Source organism: Ambystoma mexicanum, chromosome 7p (assembly GCF_040938575.1).
Source record: "Ambystoma mexicanum isolate Mex_15411 chromosome 7p, UKY_AmexF1_1, whole genome shotgun sequence".
In the NCBI taxonomy this organism is placed as follows: Eukaryota; Metazoa; Chordata; class Amphibia; order Caudata; family Ambystomatidae; genus Ambystoma; species Ambystoma mexicanum.
Window position 1 is genome coordinate 221,113,642 of NC_090939.1, and position 21,593 is coordinate 221,135,234.

The 21,593-nt window shown below is 46.0% G+C and overlaps 1 protein-coding gene across 2 annotated transcripts in view; it reads right to left on the reverse strand.

Annotated features, from left to right (window-relative positions):
• TTC3 (tetratricopeptide repeat domain 3) overlaps positions 1-21,593 on the reverse strand; it is a 2,698,168-nt gene that overhangs the window by 926,286 nt on the left and 1,750,289 nt on the right. For both annotated transcript variants that reach the window (XM_069636090.1, XM_069636092.1), the window contains exon 31: positions 6,605-6,681. In XM_069636090.1, coding sequence (XP_069492191.1) covers positions 6,605-6,681 — 77 coding nt within the window. The remainder of the gene's footprint in view (positions 1-6,604; positions 6,682-21,593) is intronic.

Sequence of the window (21,593 nt, forward strand, 5' to 3'; positions counted from 1 at the left end):
TCCCCCGGGAAGTGGATTGCTGCCAGGTGCATGTTGTTTACCAGAGCCCACTCCTAAATGTTGACTGCTATAGTGCAGTGGGGAGGAGACCTGGTGCCACCCTGCTTGTTGATGTAAAACATGCTGGTGCAGCTGTCCGTTTGAATGAGAATTGCCTTGCCACTGATCATCGGGAGGAAGGCTTTGAGAGCAAGCCAGATGGCCATCAAATCGAGCCACTTGTTGTGGGCCGCCTGCTCGTGATGGGACCATACCCCATGGACACTGTGGCTGCCCAACATAGCTCCCCAGCCCTCCAGGGATGAGTACGTGGTGATGGTGACCAGAGGTGCAGGTTGCCAAAGGGCCTGCCTATCCGCAGGTTGTTGTCGATGCTCCACCAGACTAGGTCCTGGTGGAGATGTGGGATGCTGACCTGCTCCGCCTGGGAACCCCTCTCCTGACTCAAGGAGGCTGTGAAGTGCAACTGCACTCGCCTCATTTTGAGCCTCGTATGCAGCACTGCCACGAGACATGCCGCCATGATGCCCAAGAGGTGTTGGTACCACCATGCTGAGGTCACTGCTCTGCTGAGAAAATGCCCGTGGCCCTCTTGATGGCTGCAATCTTGTCTGCTGAGGGGAAAATCCAATCGGAGCTCGTATCCCAGAAAAGGGCCAGGAAGGTTAGACTCTGCGTGGGCGCCAACTGTGATTTCTTGAGATTGATGGAAAATCCCAGCTCGTGTAGTGTATCCATGAGGGCGGAGGCAGTGTGCTGGACCGCCTGCGGAGACCTTACCCTGACTAGCCAGTCGTCTAGATATGGGTAGATGTGATGACCTTGCACCCTGAGTAGGGCTGCAACAGCGTTCATCAGTCGGCTAAAGACCCTGGGGGCTGAATTGAGGCCAAAGGGTAGAACCTTGTATTGGAAGTGAAACCCATGATCCTGAACCTCCGAAAGGACCGATGGGGTTGCCAGATCGGGGCATGTAGGTAGGCATCCTTCAGATCCCGGGAGCACATCCCGTCTCTTGCACACAATGTCTCCGCTATTAGCGCTGGTGTCACCATCTTGAACTTTTGTAGAGGGAGGTAAAGGTTCAAGGTGGAAAGGTCCAACACAACTATCAGGCCAGCCTGGTTCTTTTTGTGTATGGGGAAAATTCGCGAATAGAAGCCCAGACCTTGCTGAGAGGCTGGGACTTCCTCTACTGCCTGACTCTCTACAAGCAAGCGTATTTCCGCCAACAGAGTTGTTGTACCAATCTGTGGGAGCAGAGGAGAGAGGAGAAGGAGGGATAGGGACCCGGAAGCCCGTGGATACTACAGAGAGGATCCATAGGTCCGAGAACCTTGTCCGCCAGCGGTGAGCATGAAGGGAAAAGTCTCCCCACCAGAGACTCGTGGATCCGGATGGGTGTGTCATGATTTCTTGCCCTCTGAGGCTGGGGCTGAGGAGGGGGACTGGAAAAAGCTTTGGCAAGCCGCCTTGTGCTGCTTGCGCCTATGCAGGCTCGGGTATCTGTCCAGTAGCCTGGACCGTCTGTCTTTGAAGCCCCTGAAGACTCTGAAGGACCGACCCTTGTCTGAGCACTGGTGATCTTGGCTATACGTCTTAGTCTTAGGGGTGGACTTGGTGAGGATCGATAAAGACTTAACAGTCTGTGAGCTGTTCTTTTTCTTATCAAGTTCCTTGTCTGTTGTTGAATGGAACGGATCCACCCCCCCCTCGAAAGGAAGGTCCAGTATACGTTCCTGGATATCAGGGTTGAAATTAGTCACCCTTAGCCAAGCCGTCCTTCCCATGTCGGTAGCAATACAGACGGCACGACCTGAGGTATCAATGTGAGCCACCGTGGGATCCATTATGTCCTGTGCCACTATCTTGGCTTCAGCCAGCCCAGCCTTGAATCGCGCCTGGCTCTGCACAGTGAGTTCCGTTAGGAAGTCAGCAAACTCCCGCCATAGTCTCTGGTTGATAGCCGCCAGCATGGCATCCGCATTGGACTGGCGCAGATGGAGGGTGGCATTGGAATAGATATTCTTTCCAAACGCCCCCAGGATCTTCTCCTCCTTACCAGGACTGTTGAGGCTGATGTAGCCGAGGACGATCGTGGCTTAGAGTAGAGCGATGCTGCCGCTATCACCGAGTTGTGTGGCTGGCGGTGTGCCGACAGTAAGAGGGGGTCCCCTTCAGTTTGCCTAAACTTAGAATTGAGACGCTGATTGGTAGGCTGGGTAGAATGTAGCGTGAGCCATCCTTTTTTGGCAAACGCCAACACGTCCTTCTTCAGTGGGATTCCCGTTCTAGCCGTGGGGCGTAGAGTGAGAACTTCTGCCAATACCCTCACCTCCGGTTGTTCCACCTGTGGCTGTGGGATCCGCAAATACTCAGTCAGGCTCTCCAGATGTTTGTGAAAGCCTTTGGCTGATGATGGCTTGTCGGGGTGGTACTCCTCATCCGTGTCCAGCAATGTCTCTTGCTGGTCCGGTGCAGCCGGAGGAGTGCTGGGCGTAGGAAGATGTGGCGTACTTATTATCAGCGCCAAAGGCTGCTGCAGCAGTTTGGACGGGGCTGCCATGACTGGTACAGGCATGGGAGCCGGTGTTGTAGGGACTGACGCCCGAGCCTTGGGCTGCGCTGGACCCAGAGGAGCTGGAACCAAAGGCAGCGTGGCCGTGGGTGCTAGCGGCTGTACCGGAGGAAGCATGTCCCTGATCACATCCCTTAGGATGGGACCAATCTTTGGGGACCTCATGAGAGTAAGGAACTTCTCAAAGAACCTGGCTTCACATGCCGGAGGAGTGCTTGATGAAATAGGCATAGGTGCAGGGCCCTGAGGTTGCTGAGACCTAGGTGCGCCCTGTCTCGCTGTATGGGGCGAGGTTCATCTGCCCTGTAAAGTCCCACCTGGAAACTCGCTCCTCTACCTGGTCCCCAAAGGGAGATGGCGTTGGGTGAGCCGCCATTTTGTCTGGCCCGGCGGCCATTTTGTTTTGCTGCATGCCACGTACCTCTGTCGTGATACTTGCTGCGCTGGGTCTGCCTTCCACTAGTACGCGGAGCAATGCAGGTTGAGGCCTATCCTGCACCTCAGGTCGGGGCCTGGTAGGCAGAGTGCCCTCGGCTGTGGAGCCGGTAGTGCTGCATACAGGCGCCCCCTCAGACATCAGTCCAGTGTTAGAGCTTAACCCCTTGGGTCGAGACCCGGTAATAGAACCTTGTGGTCGCTCAGCGGAATCACTGGTGGGATCTTGCAACCCCTCGGCCTGGTGACCAGTAGCTGGAGCAGCCTCAGTGCTTATGCGTGTCGTAGGACCTGTTCGGTCCCTCCCGTTGGTGCACTTCCTAGGAAAGGAGTCGCCTTTGCGGGGTGTGGAGGGGAACAGTGCACCTACCTAGGGCCTGGTGTTCTGCTTCACAAACGCTTTCAGGTCCTCTGTAGGCGACCTTCCGAAGACCTCCCTCCACCTGACTAATCTGTTCTTGAGGGCGCGCGGTGTCACAGCACTGCACGCAGTACATCTGTGGTCGGGGACAAGGCAGCGGAGGCAGAGGGCGTGGGGGTTGGACGTTGGGAAGGGACCCTCACAGGTTGGAAACCTGCTGAAGCCCGCTGTCATTGACATGCGCCGGGGAGGAGCATGGCGCCAGAGGACAAAATGGTACCTGACAATTGAAAGAGAAAAAGACGACAAAATAACTTCTCTGGGGTGTTAGGGAGAATTCTCTGTAAAGGCTAATTTCCCCAGCAGCTTTGCTGGATTTTTTTGGGGTTTATTTTTTTTTTCTGCCAAGAGTGAGACTCTTTTTCTCCCACTTTTAGACATGATTTGAGGTGTTCCTTTGACTTGGAATGTTTTATGGGCTATGGGGTCCTTTACCCCATAGGGCTTCATGTGTTTTTGGTATGTGGGTTACACAGCACCCTCTGTGCCGTAAACCAGGAGTGTCGTAGCGACCCCAAAACATAGACTCCATACCCTGGGACTGACTACTGTCTCCCAGGGCATGTAAAGTCACCATTGGCTTTACTAGTCCCAAATTATGAACAGAAACCAGTACAAACCATCATATTGTGGACGTACTGGTCAGGGCAATTCGATTGCCCCGGGGTCTGTTGTTCGAGTGGGCACGTCTCCGTCCCCCCCTGATCGAGTTTTGGCTGGTGGCAGTGGATACTACTTTTTATATTCGACCGCAAATATTTTCCTATGGGATTTTCCCATTGTTCGAGGCTACCACTTTTTAATATAGCCTCGAACATACCGCCAGTTTATTAAATTAATATAAAATCACAGGTTGGTATTTTTTGCCGAAACTCGGTACCAAAATGGCGTTTGAGTTCGCTTCTGTGACTCCAACCCAAGTCGAGCCCTTTGTTCCACTTTTTGGCAGGCTTCTCCACAGAAGCCTCCAAAAGTGGTGCCACTCTGTCTGGGTACCACAGGGGGTGTGGGAGGGGGTTTAGGCACCCTGGACTGAGTTACCTTGGTAACTCAAGTCGCACTGTTGTGTGATTGGCCCAAGTGGTGAGCCGCCCGGCTCACCACTTAGCATGTTTGATTGACAGCTAGGCTGAATGAATGGGGGTTTGCTGCATAAAAGCAGGGCTTTGGGGACTGGAACTTCAGAAGTCGCCACAGGACCTAAAGAATCCGAAGAGGGAGAAGCTGAGCCGACCTGCAACGACGACACCACCGGTGGAGCCCTGCTGAACCGTCTCACCACTTTTCCCGACGACAGAGGAGATGTCCAGTCCGGAGAGTTTTCTTCCTTTGACTGGTGGGGATAACCAGTTTGCCCGTCTTTTCGCCTTCCCGGATCATCTCGTGGCCGCCTTGCCCGTGCCAAGCATCCCGGCAACTGGGATACCACGGTTTTTCCACCACCAATAATAAAAGGGTCTTACCTTTTAACCGGAGAACTCCGCAGCTGGTTTCTTCCCTGGCAGTGCAACGACCTTCAGCTTTCCTCCACGTCGAGACCATCTCTTCCTCTGGACGACGCTATGACTTGAACCTGCTGCCAGGAACAACTGCCCCCGCTGGAGGATCCTCTCCACTTTGAAGGTACTGTGTCCGCCTGGCCTCCCTCGCAACGGTCTGTGTGGGGTGACTCTTAAAGCTTCCACTTACCACTTGGGTTGGCCCCAGGGTGGCTAACTGAACTTTTCTGAGCTGACTTAATTCTTTTCTAAACTCCCTGCAAGACTTTTCAAGACTTTTAAAACTGTGTGATCTTGGGCGCATTGGTGCTCTGTTCTCTCAAAGACGGAGCCTGGTCTCTGAACTTTTTACTCACTAGTAGACTGACTTTCTTGCCTTGCTAGGTGCTTCTAAAGTATTGTGTTGTGTGCTTTTCCTAATTTCTGCCTTTTCCCTCCCTTTTTCTTAACTTATTGTCGTGCCATCTTTAGTTAAGCGCTCACCTCTGTCTGGAAATAAGTGGTGTTAACTAAGACTTGTCTAATAAGGAATAAGGGATGTACATCTAGTAATAGTGACTGTGTGTGGAATTTACTTAACTCTTTTTGTGCAAGTGTAAATTACAAGTGTGTCTTTAAATAAATAATTATATACTTTTACACCAAAGCTCTGGTCAGCGTTTGCTTGTACTACTGTGTCTCTGTAACTATTGTGTATACTCTGCATACTGCCTAACTCATCTTGAGAGAAGTCTGACTGCTCAGCCACAGCTACCAGGTAAATCTGGGTGGTACAGACTGCTACCAATTGGGTTTACTGCCAACCACCTGTAGTCCTAAATCTTTTGCAGTGGTCCCCAAGGGAACTGCACAGGTTTCTGTCTAAGATGGGGGAAGAGCGCGTGGAATTACTAGGCCAGAGGCCTAACCCAGGAGGGCTGGTGAAAATGGTCCATTCCCGTCGTCGTAGAAAAGAGAACTAAGGAGTGGCACCGGTGGGCTGAGTCAGGGGAGCACATGCTCCCAGGGCCGTGCCCCCGCGTGCATCTAAATTTAAAGGAGATGATTTTTCTGGCGAAAAAGGTTCTTTCTCCCGTGCCTAGCAAAGGACGCCCATACAGTGTGGAGGAAAGGGAACGGGACGTAGTAGTATGTTTTGGACCAAATCACATTTTTCACAACACTAGACTGCACGTTATGGGTCACGCTCTCTCTCATGGCAGTCCTCTTCCTCGTCTCAGTACATGCTGTTTTATTAGTTGTAAAGTGTTTATAAGTTCTGTCAATAGCTTTGCAGGATATTGTAGGGAGTTATCACAATACACCATAAAGGCAAGGGGATCGTAGGCAATATCCCTAAAAGGAAAGGGGGATAGCATGTCTCATCTCACGATAACTGTCCATGCCCCCTGAGGGTCGTCTCCACACATGGTGTCCATCATATAGCCACCCCCAGAGTCAGGATCAGGTAGCGGCTTCCGTCCCCTGGCCACATGAGGAGAGGCTACCTTTGGCCGCAAAAGGAGTGTTGACATCAGATTCATCAGAATATAATGGATAAAATGGAAGAATATTGTTCATCTCACACTGTGTACTACTAAAAGCATAACATTAAATAAATAAAACAAATGCAAGCAAACAGGGAAGAAAAAAATCGACATAATACAAATTAAAATGAACAGATGTACTTACAATGTATTTTCTTCTGTAGATATACGGCCATCTTCTTGAGCTAATGTCCCAATGCCTCCAGATAACACTATCAAAGGCTGGAGAAAATAAATAACAGGACAGTTTTGAATTTCTTTAAATTGTACATTTTCACCCAACATTAAACACACAAAAAGATATATTTATGAATATATGTACACAGAATTGTACAAAGAGCTGGACTGTGATAATAGGTTTTAAGTAAAATGTATATACTATGTGTGAGGGGTCAGAAATGAAACCCGGACACAAAGTCCTCATTTTGGTTAAAGAGATTTATTAAATAAAAATGGGTTGGGAAAATGCCTCCCTAGCCCTATTCTAAAGAGGTACTTCCCTACCTAGAAACCAAAAATGAAAGATCTGTGTGTCAGGATGACAGTAACTGAAAAGCCAACCTTGTGTTCAAAATGTCCTATCCTGACCCTCGCACTATAAACAAAACCCCAGGAGGATAGCTCAGCGGCAGCGTGCTCGACTTGGAAACAAAACGACACGGAGCAACACAGGTTCGATCCCTGGGTCCGCGCTTAGAAACCTCTGGGTATTAAGCGCGTTATAAATAACCTATGAAAACAACAAAGGGGTGCAAGGAAATATCTTTAACTTAATGTTGGCAAAAGTGCTCAAAACCTAAAGTATAAGAATGACTCCAATGAAAATGTTCTCCAAGGTAAAGACACTTGGATCCAGAGGGTGGTCGTCTTGCCCTAGATTCTTAAATAGGATGGCAAAAATGTCTTAGCCAACAGTTCCTTTATGTCTTCTCTGGACTCGCAAAGTTCTTTTTTAAGCAAAACGTTCTGTAACAGTCTGTAGAATTTCTTGTAACTTTGCATATCGCGTGGTATACTCCCCGGCCAGGAATCTTTATACAATTTCAGCTGCCTGGTATACTTGCCTGCCAGGACTTCTTATGCATTTCACAGTTCTTTGGCTATACCAAAATAGCATATACAGTGAGGCGCTTGGTATATCGGTCTATGGTAATAATTGCTCAAACCTCTCCCCACACTGGCATCTCATACATATGTACTTGATTGGGGTTTGCCTTTGTACTCGTCTTATAATCATTCAAACATTCGTCTTATTGGGTGCTGAATGTGTACACTGCCTTGACTGCATTCAAACAAACAGGGTATTTTCTGCACCAGCAATTTCGTACCATTCACACATTTCTTGGCGTGCTTGTCGGAATGCACCATGGTTCCCAGCTGCTTAGGGCAGACACACTTGTTCCTTCCAATGTCTCTGATTCTGCCCATGCCTCTGTGTTAGGGAGAATTATCATTTAGGGCTAATTTCCATCACCTAGTGAGTCCCTCAGCAGCTTTGCTGGATTTCTGGGGTTTATTTTTTTCCACCTGGTAAGAGTGTGAGCCTTTTTTCCCCACTCTTACATGTGTTTTGCCATGTGTATTTCTACTGTTTGTGTGATCTTGGGCTCTGGAGCTACACCACTCCACGAGCCCCACTTTTGTGTGTGTTACACAGCACCTTCCGTGCAGTGATACAGGGTTGTCTTTGAGACTTCCCTCGGACTCCATTATTCTTGGGGTTGACTATTGTCCCCCAGAAACAGGTAAAGTTGCCATTTACTTTATATAGTCATTTAAAACTACAGACCCAGTACACCCCATCTTACATGGAGCATTTGTCTGTGCCTCTCTGAGCTTTATTTTGCTCTCTTAAAACTAAGACTTGGCTGGTGGCAGTGGTATCTACCCTAACTTTTCTACCGCGATTATACTATATAAACATGGTACTGTTTTAGGCTATTATATTATCCTCAAACTTAAACCTGCTTGACCAAATACTTTTTATTTCGGCTCCGGTTGGGTGTTATCGCCATTTCTTCTTGTGTTTTACTTTGCGTGGCAAACCAGGTTTGCCTCCTTTGTTCGCTGACCTTTGGCGGGCTTCTGTCCAGAAGCCCTCCTTTGGCGTCTCGGTGTCTAGGTGGGCTGAATTTGAGGGAGGGCTGTAGTCGCCCCCTGCACAGGGTCTCCTTGGAGACCCAAGTCGCACTTTGTCTTGATTGGCTAAAATTGGCTTGATTGGCTAAGGTGGTTGTCCAGGCCGGACAACCCCCTGCTGAGTGATTGACAGCCAGGCTGTGTGAATGTGGGATTTTGGCATGAAAGGCAGGACTCTTGAGCTGGAAGTCAGAGTCGCCACTGGAACGGCAAAGAACTGAAGCGAAGCGGAGAAGAGCATGGCTGCTGCAACTCCCGAGTCCTGGTGAAGCCCTGCTGCAGTCCTGAACTATCTACCCTTCAACGACAAGAGAAGATTCAGTCCGGAGTCTTCTTCCCTTGAGCCTGGTGGGATCAACCAGCTCACCTTCCACAGGCAGAGGATCCTCTTCTTGGTCGAAATTGCTGCACACAGCTGTAGTGGTCCGGATAGCCACCTGAAGAGCCTCTCCTGTTTTAAAGGAGCACACTGTTGCTTTTGCTGCTGCTGGCTTCATTCCTTCATCCCTGGGTAGTGCAGCTCGCTCCAGGCGTCATCCTTCTTGTCCCAACGACTGAAGCTTCAGGAACCGTGAGTCTGCAGGAACTACCAGGAACAACTGCCGTGGCACCAGCTTTTCTTCATACGAATAAGGTACTGTGTCTGACTTCGAGGAACTAGGGTGAACACTTTTCTCCTCACCAAAGGCTTGTCCTTATCTTCCTTCCCTCTTATAACTTTTGCTTCCCTTTTGACAATATCCAAGTACTCATGGCAATCTCGAATCGTGAACTGTTCTAACCTTGTGATCCTCGACAACAGGACCCCTGCCCCATTGACACTGGCGCAGTCCTATTGACTTTTTACTATGTTTTAGAAAGTGTCTCTTGATTCTATCCGCCTTGACAAAAGTATTGCCTACAATTTTTATCCCCAACTCTCTTGTGTTAATTCATGTGCTAAGTGTTTAGGACTACGGTAACATTTCTGCTCGCTGGTATGCCTCTCTTTCATAAAACCAAACTGTCATTACTGTTAAAAAGTGATCGCATAATAAACCCCCCCCCCCCCCCCCCGGTAACATCTTTGTTTCACTACAGCGGTCTGTCAAATCCAAAGGTACTTACCTTGAATTGTTCTGCATAAGGGGAATTGGTTGCTTGTAGTGTATTTGAAGTGTGGTTTTAATTTAATAGAAGTGAAGTGTTTTGTGAACAGATGGTCTAAAAATAAATGTACTTTTACTTTTTAACCAGAAACCTTAAGTCAGTGTTTGCTTGACTCACATTAATTGTAGTCTTTTGTGTAATCTCTACTACTGCTGCTCATTTGCTCTTGAGATAAGTATGGCTGCTCCGCTACTGCTACCACTAACTGTGTAGTACAGGCTTGTACCAAAGGTGAAATTGTACTACCACCTGTAGTCTTAATCTTGTGTAGTGGTCCCTAAGGGCACTGCCCAGGATTCTGCCCAACACTCTGCAGTGTGGTTCCTTCACCCGCTTTCCACTTTGGAGTGTGCTGACGTTCTTCCAGCATCCTGCGCAGCTCCATGGTCACACACCGGCTTTCTTTTTCGCCTTTGACTGGAGAATGCTGTCTCTTCTAGCGGAAAGCTATGTTTGGAAGAAGAGTATGAGGAGCTGGAAAAAGTGGCTTTCATAATTTTACAGGGCCGTTTAGTTGAGTTGGCCTTTGGGATGTGACCAATGTTTTCCACTATTCTCTATGGGTGAAAGAGAGAACATATCACAATGGGCCATTAGATTGTTACAAAAGGCAGATTCATCCTGAAAGGGGGAAACCGCATCTCAGCCGATGGATTCAGGGTATCTCCCCGGAGGAGGTCTCCCCTCATGTGATTCTCGCTCATACAGCTGATCCCAGGGTCAGTACCAAGATCAGGTAGCGCCTGCCATCTCCTGGCCACATAGGAGGAGGTTAACACTGGGAAAACAGTAATGAGTCCATTGGATTCATCACATATGACAGTCAGGAATAACAAAAATGTCTTGCGATCACAGTCTGAGGGGCATGTTTGTTGCGGGAGCAGCACCACAAACGAGGATACATAGCAAGATGACCAAGTTAACAGATTGTATTAAGAGAATACAACTGAATACATTCCTCTCTTCCGAGTTATCAGGTGTGTAAGGAAGCCCATGTCGCCGCCAGACAAATCTCCAACAAAGGGACACACCTTTGTAGAGCTTAAGTAGCAGCAACACTGCTTGTAAAATGTGCTCAGAGACCTGACATGATTTCCTTTCATGCCAATTTGTAGCATTCAGAGATGCACAAAGTCATCCACCTCGAGATAGTCTGCTTGGATACAACAGAGAGCTGCCTAGCCCATGCAAATGCCACAAGCAACTGGTCATCTGGTCTAAAATCCAGAGACCTGGCCACATAAAAATTCAAAGCTCATCTAGGATCAATACTGTGAAGACATTCCCCTTCCTTTGAAGCATGTGGAGGAGGGTACGAGGGTAGAACACAGGTAGGTGCATTCTTTTGCCAAGACAAAATTCCAAATGCCACTTTCAAGAGGAGGACAATCTAACCCGCAAAGTGGCTTTGTCGCTGGAGAAGGACAAGAAAGGGTTTTTGACTTAGAGCATAAAGCTTGCTCACCCTACTAGCCAATGGAATTTCCAACAGAAAATCTGTCTTAAATGTCAACAGTCAAAGAGGACAAGAATATAGCGGAGCAAATCGAGAGCCTGTTGGAAAGGTCCAGGTTCAACAATGCCAAGGGGGGTGGGGGAGGAGGGAGCGCACACGTACCAGTTGTGCAAATAACGAGATGACGTCGAGAGTGACATAGTGGGTGACATCGGGGGTGGGGACATCATTGAACGCGGTGCTGATAGAATAAGAGGGCACAAAAGAAGGCGCAGGGCGAGAAGTCCCAGGGTGGAACACAATGAAGGGTGGGTGCTTTGGGTGTAGTAATGGGTAGTTGTGCAGAGCGGGCCTTATCGGGTAATGTGGGTTTTTTTTTTTTTTAAAGCAATATGTGAACAGTAGAGAAGCCTTTTTCTTGTAGGCTAGGAAAGCATTTCTGAAACAGCTCATAACAAAAGCTCTGCAGGCCTTTTTGTGACAGCAGTGTGTAGTTTTGAACTGCCAGCATAAACAGTGTGCAGAAATGTTGCATGGCTGAAGTATACCAGGAGAGCACAGCTCCATTGAAGTTACTAAGAGATAGTTTTGAGGCCAATGAGCTAGGCAGCTGGGTGAGGGAGAAGAATTGGCAGAGAAATAGAAAGCACAGAGTCGGTTGACAAGTCTTAGTGTGGGAGTTGGAGCGCTAGCCTATGCCCATGTGAATGCGTCCGCTTAGGGGAGGATAAATCTCAGCAAAGCAAGTAAGCAGTAAAACAAGGTCTTACAACTAGCAGGATATCAACAGCTACTGTGACATTTTAACGGCAAATGGCATAGAGCGTGTACACGGAGCAGTGCACTGCATACACCTCCCGGAATGGCTGCCGGCCGAATATCTTTGCTTACAGCCCTTTGCCAGTGTATCTAGTGTCTTCTGATATCCCGAAAAGGGAATTCAACAAGGCTCAGAATACTTTGGACATCTAAGCCCGTAAACCAGATATACTTACAGTACTCTTTAACTCTGGTACAGAACCCTTTGCTAGAGAGCGATCTGGCCTCTGCTCTTTAAACACACAACTATTTAGGAGCCGAATGTAATGAAGCTGGGTAGCACAATTATGACAGATGACATTAGATCCCCAGAGTGGGACGGCTCTTACATGGTCGCATCAACGGGATTGGATCAACAGGCCCCATTGGTCAATACAACTAGCTCAGCGGCTAATCATACTCAACTGGTCCAAGCTCAAGTTCATATGCAACATCTACATCATACGCCCAGAGCAGTGGCTGTTGGTACTGGGGAGCAGCAGACTATAACGCAACCTTGGAAACGTGGTCTAGAATACACGCTGACCACAGAAAAAATACAAAGGAAAATTGAGGATCATTTTGAAGAAAAAGGAGTAGAAGCTTGAATGAACAAGAAAGGGTTCTAGTCATGGTGCCCTCCCAGGCTACTCCCCGGCCATAAGAGGAAACGTAAAGGGAAAAGACTCAGTTTGGGGAGAACGTAATTCAGAGTGGTCTTTTACCTGAAAGGGAGGCTGGGGAAGATTTGGCTGTTCAGAAGGCATGTCGTCCCATCATTCAAGGAGCTTTATCAGAAGAAGCGAGGAGAAGGGAAAACACAGGAGAATCAAGCCCTCCTCCATGCAGTGCTATGCAGTCTACCTCACAAACAAGTGAAGCCACACTTTCGGCCCTATATTTCGTTCTAAACACTTTGGTCTCAGTTTTCAAACGCCTCAAGGCAGACCCAACCAGGTGTATTGCTTAAGCTCACCAAGGAAACAGCGAACTGCGAGTCATCTTTGGTGGGGATCCAAAATTTAACCAACTCAGTACTGATCTCCACCTTGAAAGAATAGCGACTCGAGGTAGTCAAACAAGGGCTGGATCTTTCAGCAATTCATTCAGCAGAAAGGAAAGAGGAGGAAGATTACAATCTGCTGTTGCTTGAACTATTAAACCATCTGAAATAACCAACTCAACTGCGGGAAGAGAAGGAGCAAGGGAGAGGGAGGATGTGTCAACTTACCCCTTCGATGACACCACCTTGTCTGAGTCGATTCTGGAGGAATTCAGAAGATTAGCCAATGTGATGGAAGAAGGTATAGCATCCCCCAGGCTGTGCTAGAGGTTACTCCTCGGGATTCTGATGGAGCCATTCAAAAATGGACTGAAGCAGGTCTCCAGCACTCCAGAGGCAGAAGGAGGGTAAGGAAGAAGGAAGCCAGGAATATGAGATCGAATAAAACCCCCATGACATTAAGGAAAGAAATAAAAAAATACAAGAAGCAAAAAAAACACAAAACCAAAAAAAAATCAGAAACTACCTCTTTCATCAAGTCTCTGTCGAGTTCATCCCGAGTAGAAGATCTAGCAGGAAAAGACAATTTCAGTACAATGGTCTCTTCTAAGAAGGATTCAAGTGAAATCATCTCTAAGGAGGGTACGGTTTATAGTGATAGCACTGAATGCAAAAGCATCGAAAAAAATACATTGAAAAAATTCATTTTTTTTTAATGGAGTGGGGGGTCCACCGCAACCCTTTTTTTACCCCTTAAAACCCATTATAATAAAAATAAAACCTTTATCTTAAAAAAAAAAAATCATTTTTTCGATGCTTTTGCATTCGAGGGAAACACTGGATACCGGAGGGTACACAGGAGAAAATAAGGAAAAAACAAAAGACCACAGTGTCGGTTTCTCTGGGAGTTAGCCAAGAAACGATGGAGATCATAAGTGTAAGTGTGGGGCTTCAAACGGATCTACAGGAGCATGAAATTAAAACACAGATCTGCTGTCTAATAAGGATAATCTGAAGGGGGTAAATAGACCTTTTAGAGAAACGGCAAAGAGTCGGGTATCATCGACCAAACAAGAATCAAAGAGCACAATGCTGCCCTGGGCCCCAATCTTTTTTAAGAATAGGCGGTCTTCATTAGCCCCAAGGCCTAGTACTACATTGGCAGAAGTCAAATTACATGCTGCAAATGTGAAAATAGATCCAATATTTCAAAAACATTTGAGAAGATAATCTGTAAAAATCTCCATTGTGGAGGAAGTGAGAATGGAGCAAGGCAAACAGGCAGTGATTGCTACGAAATTCAACAGAGCTGGGAAGTCGGCCGAGATCGAGGTGGGTGATCCTCAGGCCCATCCAACCCACCAAGATCCAAGGAAGTTTGTCGTTCCTCAGAAGAGTCACGAAGAAAAAACCTCTGTGGTACTGAAGGTTTGGCTCACATCAGTAGCAAAGAACCTTAAATTTAAGTCCCTCAGTAGAAGTGTGATTTTGTCACACTTCAAGAAGGTGCCAAATCTCTACCTTTTTGCCTCTAAATACTGAGTATGTGAGATTTCCTAACACCAATAACCTCTAAAGAGTGGAGGTGATTTTGACATCTCGAAAAGCTCAAGAAGCAATTTAGGGTGCAGCAAGAGAACTGGAGGGCCAAGGCTTATTAGTTTCTTCCCCAGGCCAAGCAGACGCTTTAAGTGGGAGTCACCACGGGCCAGGTGGGCCAACAAGAACAGCCTCGGGTTCGGGGGAAGATCCAAGATCTGCAGAAGCATCTAGAAGGCAAATAGACTGTCGAGAAAATCCTCAAGAAAACACCCTTGCTCTTGTCCCGGAAATCTTGACACAGGTGTTGCAGAAACTGGGTGTGGGGGCGCAGTCCCTTTAGGCACAGTGATTTCCGCCTGATAAGTTGGAACATGTGGGGTTACAATACTATTAGATTGAAAAAAAATGAAAGAACATCTATCTATTTGGTGAAACTGATGTCATAATCCTCCAAGAAACCTGGCTTGTCAATCCTATAGTAATTGAAGGCTATACAGTGCATATACAATCAGACCATCAAAAAGCCAAAGGCAGACCGTCTGGGGGACTGCTGACAGCTTTTAAAAACACCACAACTAGAGCTATTACGAGGTGATTATCAACGTTTACCGGAACCCCGCCTGAATCTAACTTTGTGCTTTCATGGAAACACTCTTGTTGCTTCTCGAAAAGATCAAACTTTCATATAGAGGTGTGCATATAATTCTTGGAGGGGACCTGAACAATCAGTGTGTCCTACCATCAAAGGAGAATGGAACTCTGAGACCACAGTGAATATACGGCAAGAATAAAAGCTGGTTGGACTTCCTGGGTCGGTGGGGTTTGATTATGTTAAACGGAACAAGGGAGACTCCCCCCCCACCCCCATCTTCGGCATGGCATCGAGGGCAATCCACTTCGGACTATATTTTTGTGTCAAGAGGCCTATTCTGTCGAAATGCATTATTGGACTTAAGTCGGACAGAGGTAGTGATCACTCCTGTTTAGAGCTGACATTTCTTGATATAGGTTGTTAGCTTACCAGACAGACAGTCACAGCATCTCACGAATAAAAGGGGTAGAGTATGTCTTTCCAAGTATAGATTGGACGGTAGAATTCTTAATAATAATTTAGTGAACATCTCAGACAATGTCCAGCAAAAAAACTGTCATCCAGACACTTTCGTAAAATTCATCTGGTCTGTCATTCCTCCGAGTGCAGGAGGAAGGGTGAAGCAACATCTTCAAAGCCATTCATTCGATGAGGAAACCTGGCAGAAAAAAAGTTTTAATGCAAAAGTTGGGAAAGCTAAAAAGATCACACATAAATCCAATGGAGTTTAAGAGAGAGTGCAGAACTCTTACCGTAGAATTTAAACATTGGTCAGTTGGTAGAAGAATGTTGCGCCTGCAACAAGACGGAGAAATTATGTGGAATTTAATTAGCAAGACTAATTCCAAAATGTCTGGTCAGGTATTCACCAACTAGAGAAAAACTCCAATAGCACCCAATGTAATCTGGTCCCTGAGGCTAGGTGGATGGAATATCCAACGCATAATTTTGCTAATATTCTGGAGTCCACACATAGTGCTGGCAAAGAGGTCATTTGGCATCTCTTTTTCGGAGAACAGGACTTAGTGGATTTGATTTCTAAATCATCCACTTCGAAAGCAGCCGGTCAAAATGGACTGACTTATCAAGTGCTGAAGAATAATGTAGCTCTATGGCTATAAAAAGTTATACTGGCTTTTTAAGGCGATTCTCCCAAGGAAAAAAATCCCCTCCTCATGGAAAACTTCCATAATCTTCCGTTATTCAAGGGGGGCGACCGGTTGCAACCGGCCAACTATCTATGAGGGTACTCTTAAAAGAACTGGAAATGTGGGTGGAAAGTGTGCAAATTCTTTCTAAATACCAAACAGGGTTCAGAAGAGGTCTCTCCACTGCCCTGAATGGGTTGGCCCTGAACATCTTGAGTAAGAATACCAAGGGCAAGGGAGAACTACAACTCTACGGGGCTTGGGTGGACTTCTCAAAGGCATTCGATGAAGTCAACAGGGACTGCCTTTGGTCTAAGCTCAAAAGTTGGGGCATTCCTGAGGGGCTCTTGTCAATGTTAATCGAGCTGCATAGGGATACAACCATAAGGGTGCAGCAACAAAAAAACAAAAAAAAAACATAAGGGTGCGGCTGGATGATGAAGGCCATCTATCAGATTCTATCAGAGTGGAAAGGGGAGTGCTCCTCTGTTTTTCAACTTATATTTGGCGGATATGGGTGCCTTTCTGGAATCATCGGCTCTGGCCAGTCCAGTGATCAATGGGATAAAGATCCATTGGCTAGCCTATGCAGATGAGGTTGTCCTGTTGGATAACAGCGGTGGGGTTGCAGCACCTTTTAAACAAGCTGGGTGACTATGCTAAGGTGAATGGCTTATCCATAATCCGAGTGAAATCTAAAATAGTCGTCTTCAGGCATGCGCATAAAAGGGTGATCTTTCCCAACTGGGTCTTGGCAGGTGAGGTTATCCCGAGAGTGGAAGAAGTAGTCTACTTGGGATATAAGGTTTATGCATCCCCCTCAATGGGTAAGGTGGAATCGGATGTGTTGATCAAAATCACGCAGTTAGTACCTCAGATGAAAAAGGTAATATTCAGATACTGTACATTTTCCATCATTCCATTGATTAAATATTCCACAGCTATGGTCATCCCGGTGATCCTATACGGCCTAGAGGCTAAACCCTTTTTGTGGAATACAAACTGGCAAAAAATGGAGGTGCAATTTGGAAAAGGGTTTTGAGTCTCCCCACGAGTCTCTCCATGTTCAGTCTGAGATTCGAGCTGGGCCGGAGGTCGCTAAGATTTCAGGCAGAATGGAGACTGAACTCTCTTTTCCGTTTTTTTATTACTGCCCAGGATCACACGCTTTATTCAGATATTAAGGCACATTTAGTGGATATGAAATCAAAAATGCTGTTAAATTTGGAAGAACTGCTCAAGGGGAGCCTTGATAAATCTGACACTGATCTTGAGATGCTGATTAACAATCCGGTAAAAGCCAAAAATCATTAAAGCTAATGGATTGGAACAATCGGAAAACATGCACTCCGGACTGGAAGGTGAGGAAAAATTTCCCCAGAATCCGTCTGAACTTGGCTCACACTGGTGAGGTCCTCTTTAAAAGGGGACAAGGGGAGGACACAAACTTCTTATGTGACATTTGTAAAAACCCAGCCAACCAATCTTTAAAAGATCTGCTTACGGAGTGCGAGGGCACCTGGCCAGTTAGACTGGCCTTGTTGGCCAGATTTGGGGTGGGAGAAGAGGGACTTATTTCTGACATGCTCTGGGACAGATTGATCTCTGGGCATGACACAGCATTGACAATTGCAGTTGTACAGGTTTTGAAAAAAAGCAATATCGTGTTTTGAACTTACTTTCATCTTGCATAAGGGTGCCTGGGGAATGGTCTGCCTTGGTGTTACGACTGAAAGAAAATAATGAAAAGTTGCCCAGCGTTGTCTGGATTGCAGTATGGAAGTTTCTTTAACTTTCTTTTATTGTCTTCTTTGTTGCCATTTCCTTGGAGATGAATTCTCGTCTGCAATTTATTCAAATTTGCAACCCCTTTTCTCTCCTGTTCGTCTGCTTACTCTCACATAACAATATATTTTATAGTCTTTACTGCTGTATTATCTTTTTACTTGTTTTATCTTTTTTATGTTCGTTTGTCCTTTTGTCCTTCGCTTTCCACATTTAGTGGTATTATTGACAAATATTTGTATTACTGCTTGTTTTCTTTTGTAAACGGTTTTTGTAAATAAATACAAATATAAAAAAAAAAAAATCAAATCCAGTTAATTCAAATTCAGCCATAGTGTGGTATAGTTTTTTCAGACTACACTTGGCAGCAAGGCTTGAGAAGGGAGCTGAGACCAGAGCATCGGGGTAGGAGTTATGGGGAGCGTGTCAGGGAGCCAATCAGCAGAGAGGTTTTGGTGTCCATTGGATGCAACATTGTACAATGTCCTTGCTGATGTCTGCAGGAAACATCATTGGTCAGACTCGGTGTGGTGGTCTAGTCCCTTCCCATCTCAAGTCATTTTGTATATTGGGCATTGCCACCCAATGGCAAACACATGTTTTTGACTGATCAGCACAATCACATAATTTAGGGGCAGTGTGGGAAGGTTTGTGACGTCACGAGGGGTGTTAATGTAATTTTTGCCAAGAAATGGTCCACCCAATCAGTGTCGATTAGCATATACATTCTTATAGGGAACGGATGTAGTTCCACCAATCGGCTTCTGTGACCGGCCCTAAAAATTACCCCAAATGTATAATTCATGCATAAAATATTTAGGCGCAGTGGGTGGCGTTGACAGCTCACTTGATTCACGGGGTGTCTGAACCATGCTTCCCAGCTAATTGGATACAATACATTTGCGTTACATCTATCTTGATGTACGCTCCTTTTTTGGATTTTCTTCCTGCGATTACTTTGGCTGCAGGTCCCCTGCAGGTCCCTGGTACAAGCCTATAAGGAATGTCAACACCAAATTTAAGTCGATAAAATGTTTCTTTCTAGGTCTAACAGGGTATTTACAGGACTTCTATGGCAGACTATTGCACCATGGCTGACCCTTTCACTGCTTGCACTCTTTGAAAGAAACCCAAAAAGGTCGCTTGGTCTGAGGCATGTGAGAAGGGTTTTCAGGGCTTAAAGTATTCATTGTGGCAGATATTGGTTCTCACTGCACCGACTGAGACTCTTTTCTCTTTAGAGTACAGACTAATTCCTCCGACAATAGAAGCAGTCCTCTCGCAGCTGGATGACAAAGGCAAGGAACACCCAATATCAGGGGTGTTCCCTGCCTGGCGCCTTGAAACACTTGTGTATAGGCGCATTATAAATGCCATATCATATCACACCAGGTTTCGCTGTAAGGCCAAATGTAGCACACAAGTCTCATACAGCGGACAGGTCTGCCGATGTAGATGAACAGGTGGTGGGAAGGTTGGGATCTATGTGATAAATGAAAACCATAACACCGAATCACAGATTTTTTTTGAAAGGCACTAAACACCCTCCCCAACATATTTTAGGACTGATGCAATTATATACTCAAACTCCAGTCCTAGAATATTTGGGGAAAGTGTAGGATAGTGCCTTTAAAATAAAATATCGTCTCACTTTCGATGTGATTCAGTGTTATGGTATTCGTTAATATCACTGGATACCGGGCGTGGGTGTGCACATTTTTGAAAAATTTGATTTGAGGTGAACTTTTTGTTTGTTGCTCTATTTTTTTTTTACTGCGACATCAGTGAAACATTGCCTTATAATAGTATTACCACTTTAATTCATCAGTACTCTGAGACTGAAGGAGAAATTACTTACCAGTAATGTTCTTTCTATGGATTCTTCACCCATAGATTCCTCATTTTGATAGATTATCACACCACCATCAGCTGCTCAGAAAACATCAACAGGGGGTGCAGTGCGCTTAACATCTCTCTACTTCCTTGTGTCTAGACCGTGCCACTCTTCAACCCAACTATACCTACCAAAGTGGGCACCTCTGCCCCAAACCAGGTCTAAACTGTTTTGAAAAGTTTTGCAGTGAGGCCAATGTCACCGCCTGACATCTCTCACTGGCACTCCCTTTTGAATGGCCAATGAGGCTGCTGTGCCCCTGGTAGTATGGATGCTTGATCCTGCCAGCACTTACTTAACCACTCTCTCGTAGCATTCAGCTATGCATAACACAATCCAGCGGGGACACTTGCCCGAGTCTGGATCAGGAATAAGCAACAAAGTTAATTTCTCCTAAAGGCATTAGTTCTTGTCCAGACAAAACTTGGTGCCCTCTTGAAGTGAAAACTTCTTCTCCTTGGATGGTTGAGGGGGCAGAAAGACAACTGGAAGCTCCAAACTTTGTGCAATATAAAAGACTGATGCCACCTTCGGTCAGAAATTGGGTCGGACCCTCAAAGAAACCTCTTTAAAACATCTTGGAAAACATTTTAGAAACCACTTTAGAGATGTTGGCTTAGACAAGAACACTTGCAGTTCAGTGACACACCTACTGGAGGTTCACCATAAGCATCCCAATGGGAATGGAGTTTAAAGGCTAAAAAGGATCCACCATCAAAAAAGAGAAAGACCAGGTTAAAATCCCAAGCTGTGACAACAATTAGTACCAGAGGAAACCAATTTTCAAGAATTGGGTTACCAAGGGTACAGAGAAAAAAGAAATCTCTTAAAAAGGTATAGGGCAAGCCAGATAGCTCTTAATCGTGCCCTACTGAAGGGCCGTTTTGGCCAAGGTCAGTAAAAACTATGACTGTGGATGTTGGGCATGTAAGTGGGTCTGCCTCGCTCTCCTTACAACACATCCCAAACTTTCTCCATCTGCACACAAACAGGGACCTGCGTGCAGGCAGCAACACCTCCAAACCCTCATGATTCAGGTTGCAGTCCTCATACCTTAACCTCTTTATAGCCATGCATGTAGGTTGAGAGGTCCTGGGTTCGGTTGCAGCACCCTGCCCTCTGAATGGGACAAGAGCAGGCATCCGAGGAAGACAGAAAGGCGGGCAAACAGAATGCCTCCTCGCCCAATTCGGGGTGATTAATTTTATTTATTTATTTGTATATGGTTTTTTTCTTTGCATAAAAGAACACTTTTACAAAATTACACAAATTTAAAATAATAAGAATATTGAAAGAAACAAATTACCTTCACACAATTCAACAGTATAAATAAAATAAAATCATTTCACAGAATTGTCAAATAAGAGCATAGTATTAATGCATTCAGTTCTAAAACAAACACCAATGTACCAAAAGAGACAGACTGAAGCTTACTTCAATCTTCATACAAAAGGGCAGACAACTAGCAATATTGCAATGTTTAACCTCGACTCCTCTAAGCTAAACCACATTCTATTTTCAAGAATCTCACTATCGCTATGTGTAAGGGAGTATATTTATCATACAACATTTGCTTCCATAAATGATCAGAATTAATGTAATTTACATCTGCAGAAAAACGGCTAAAA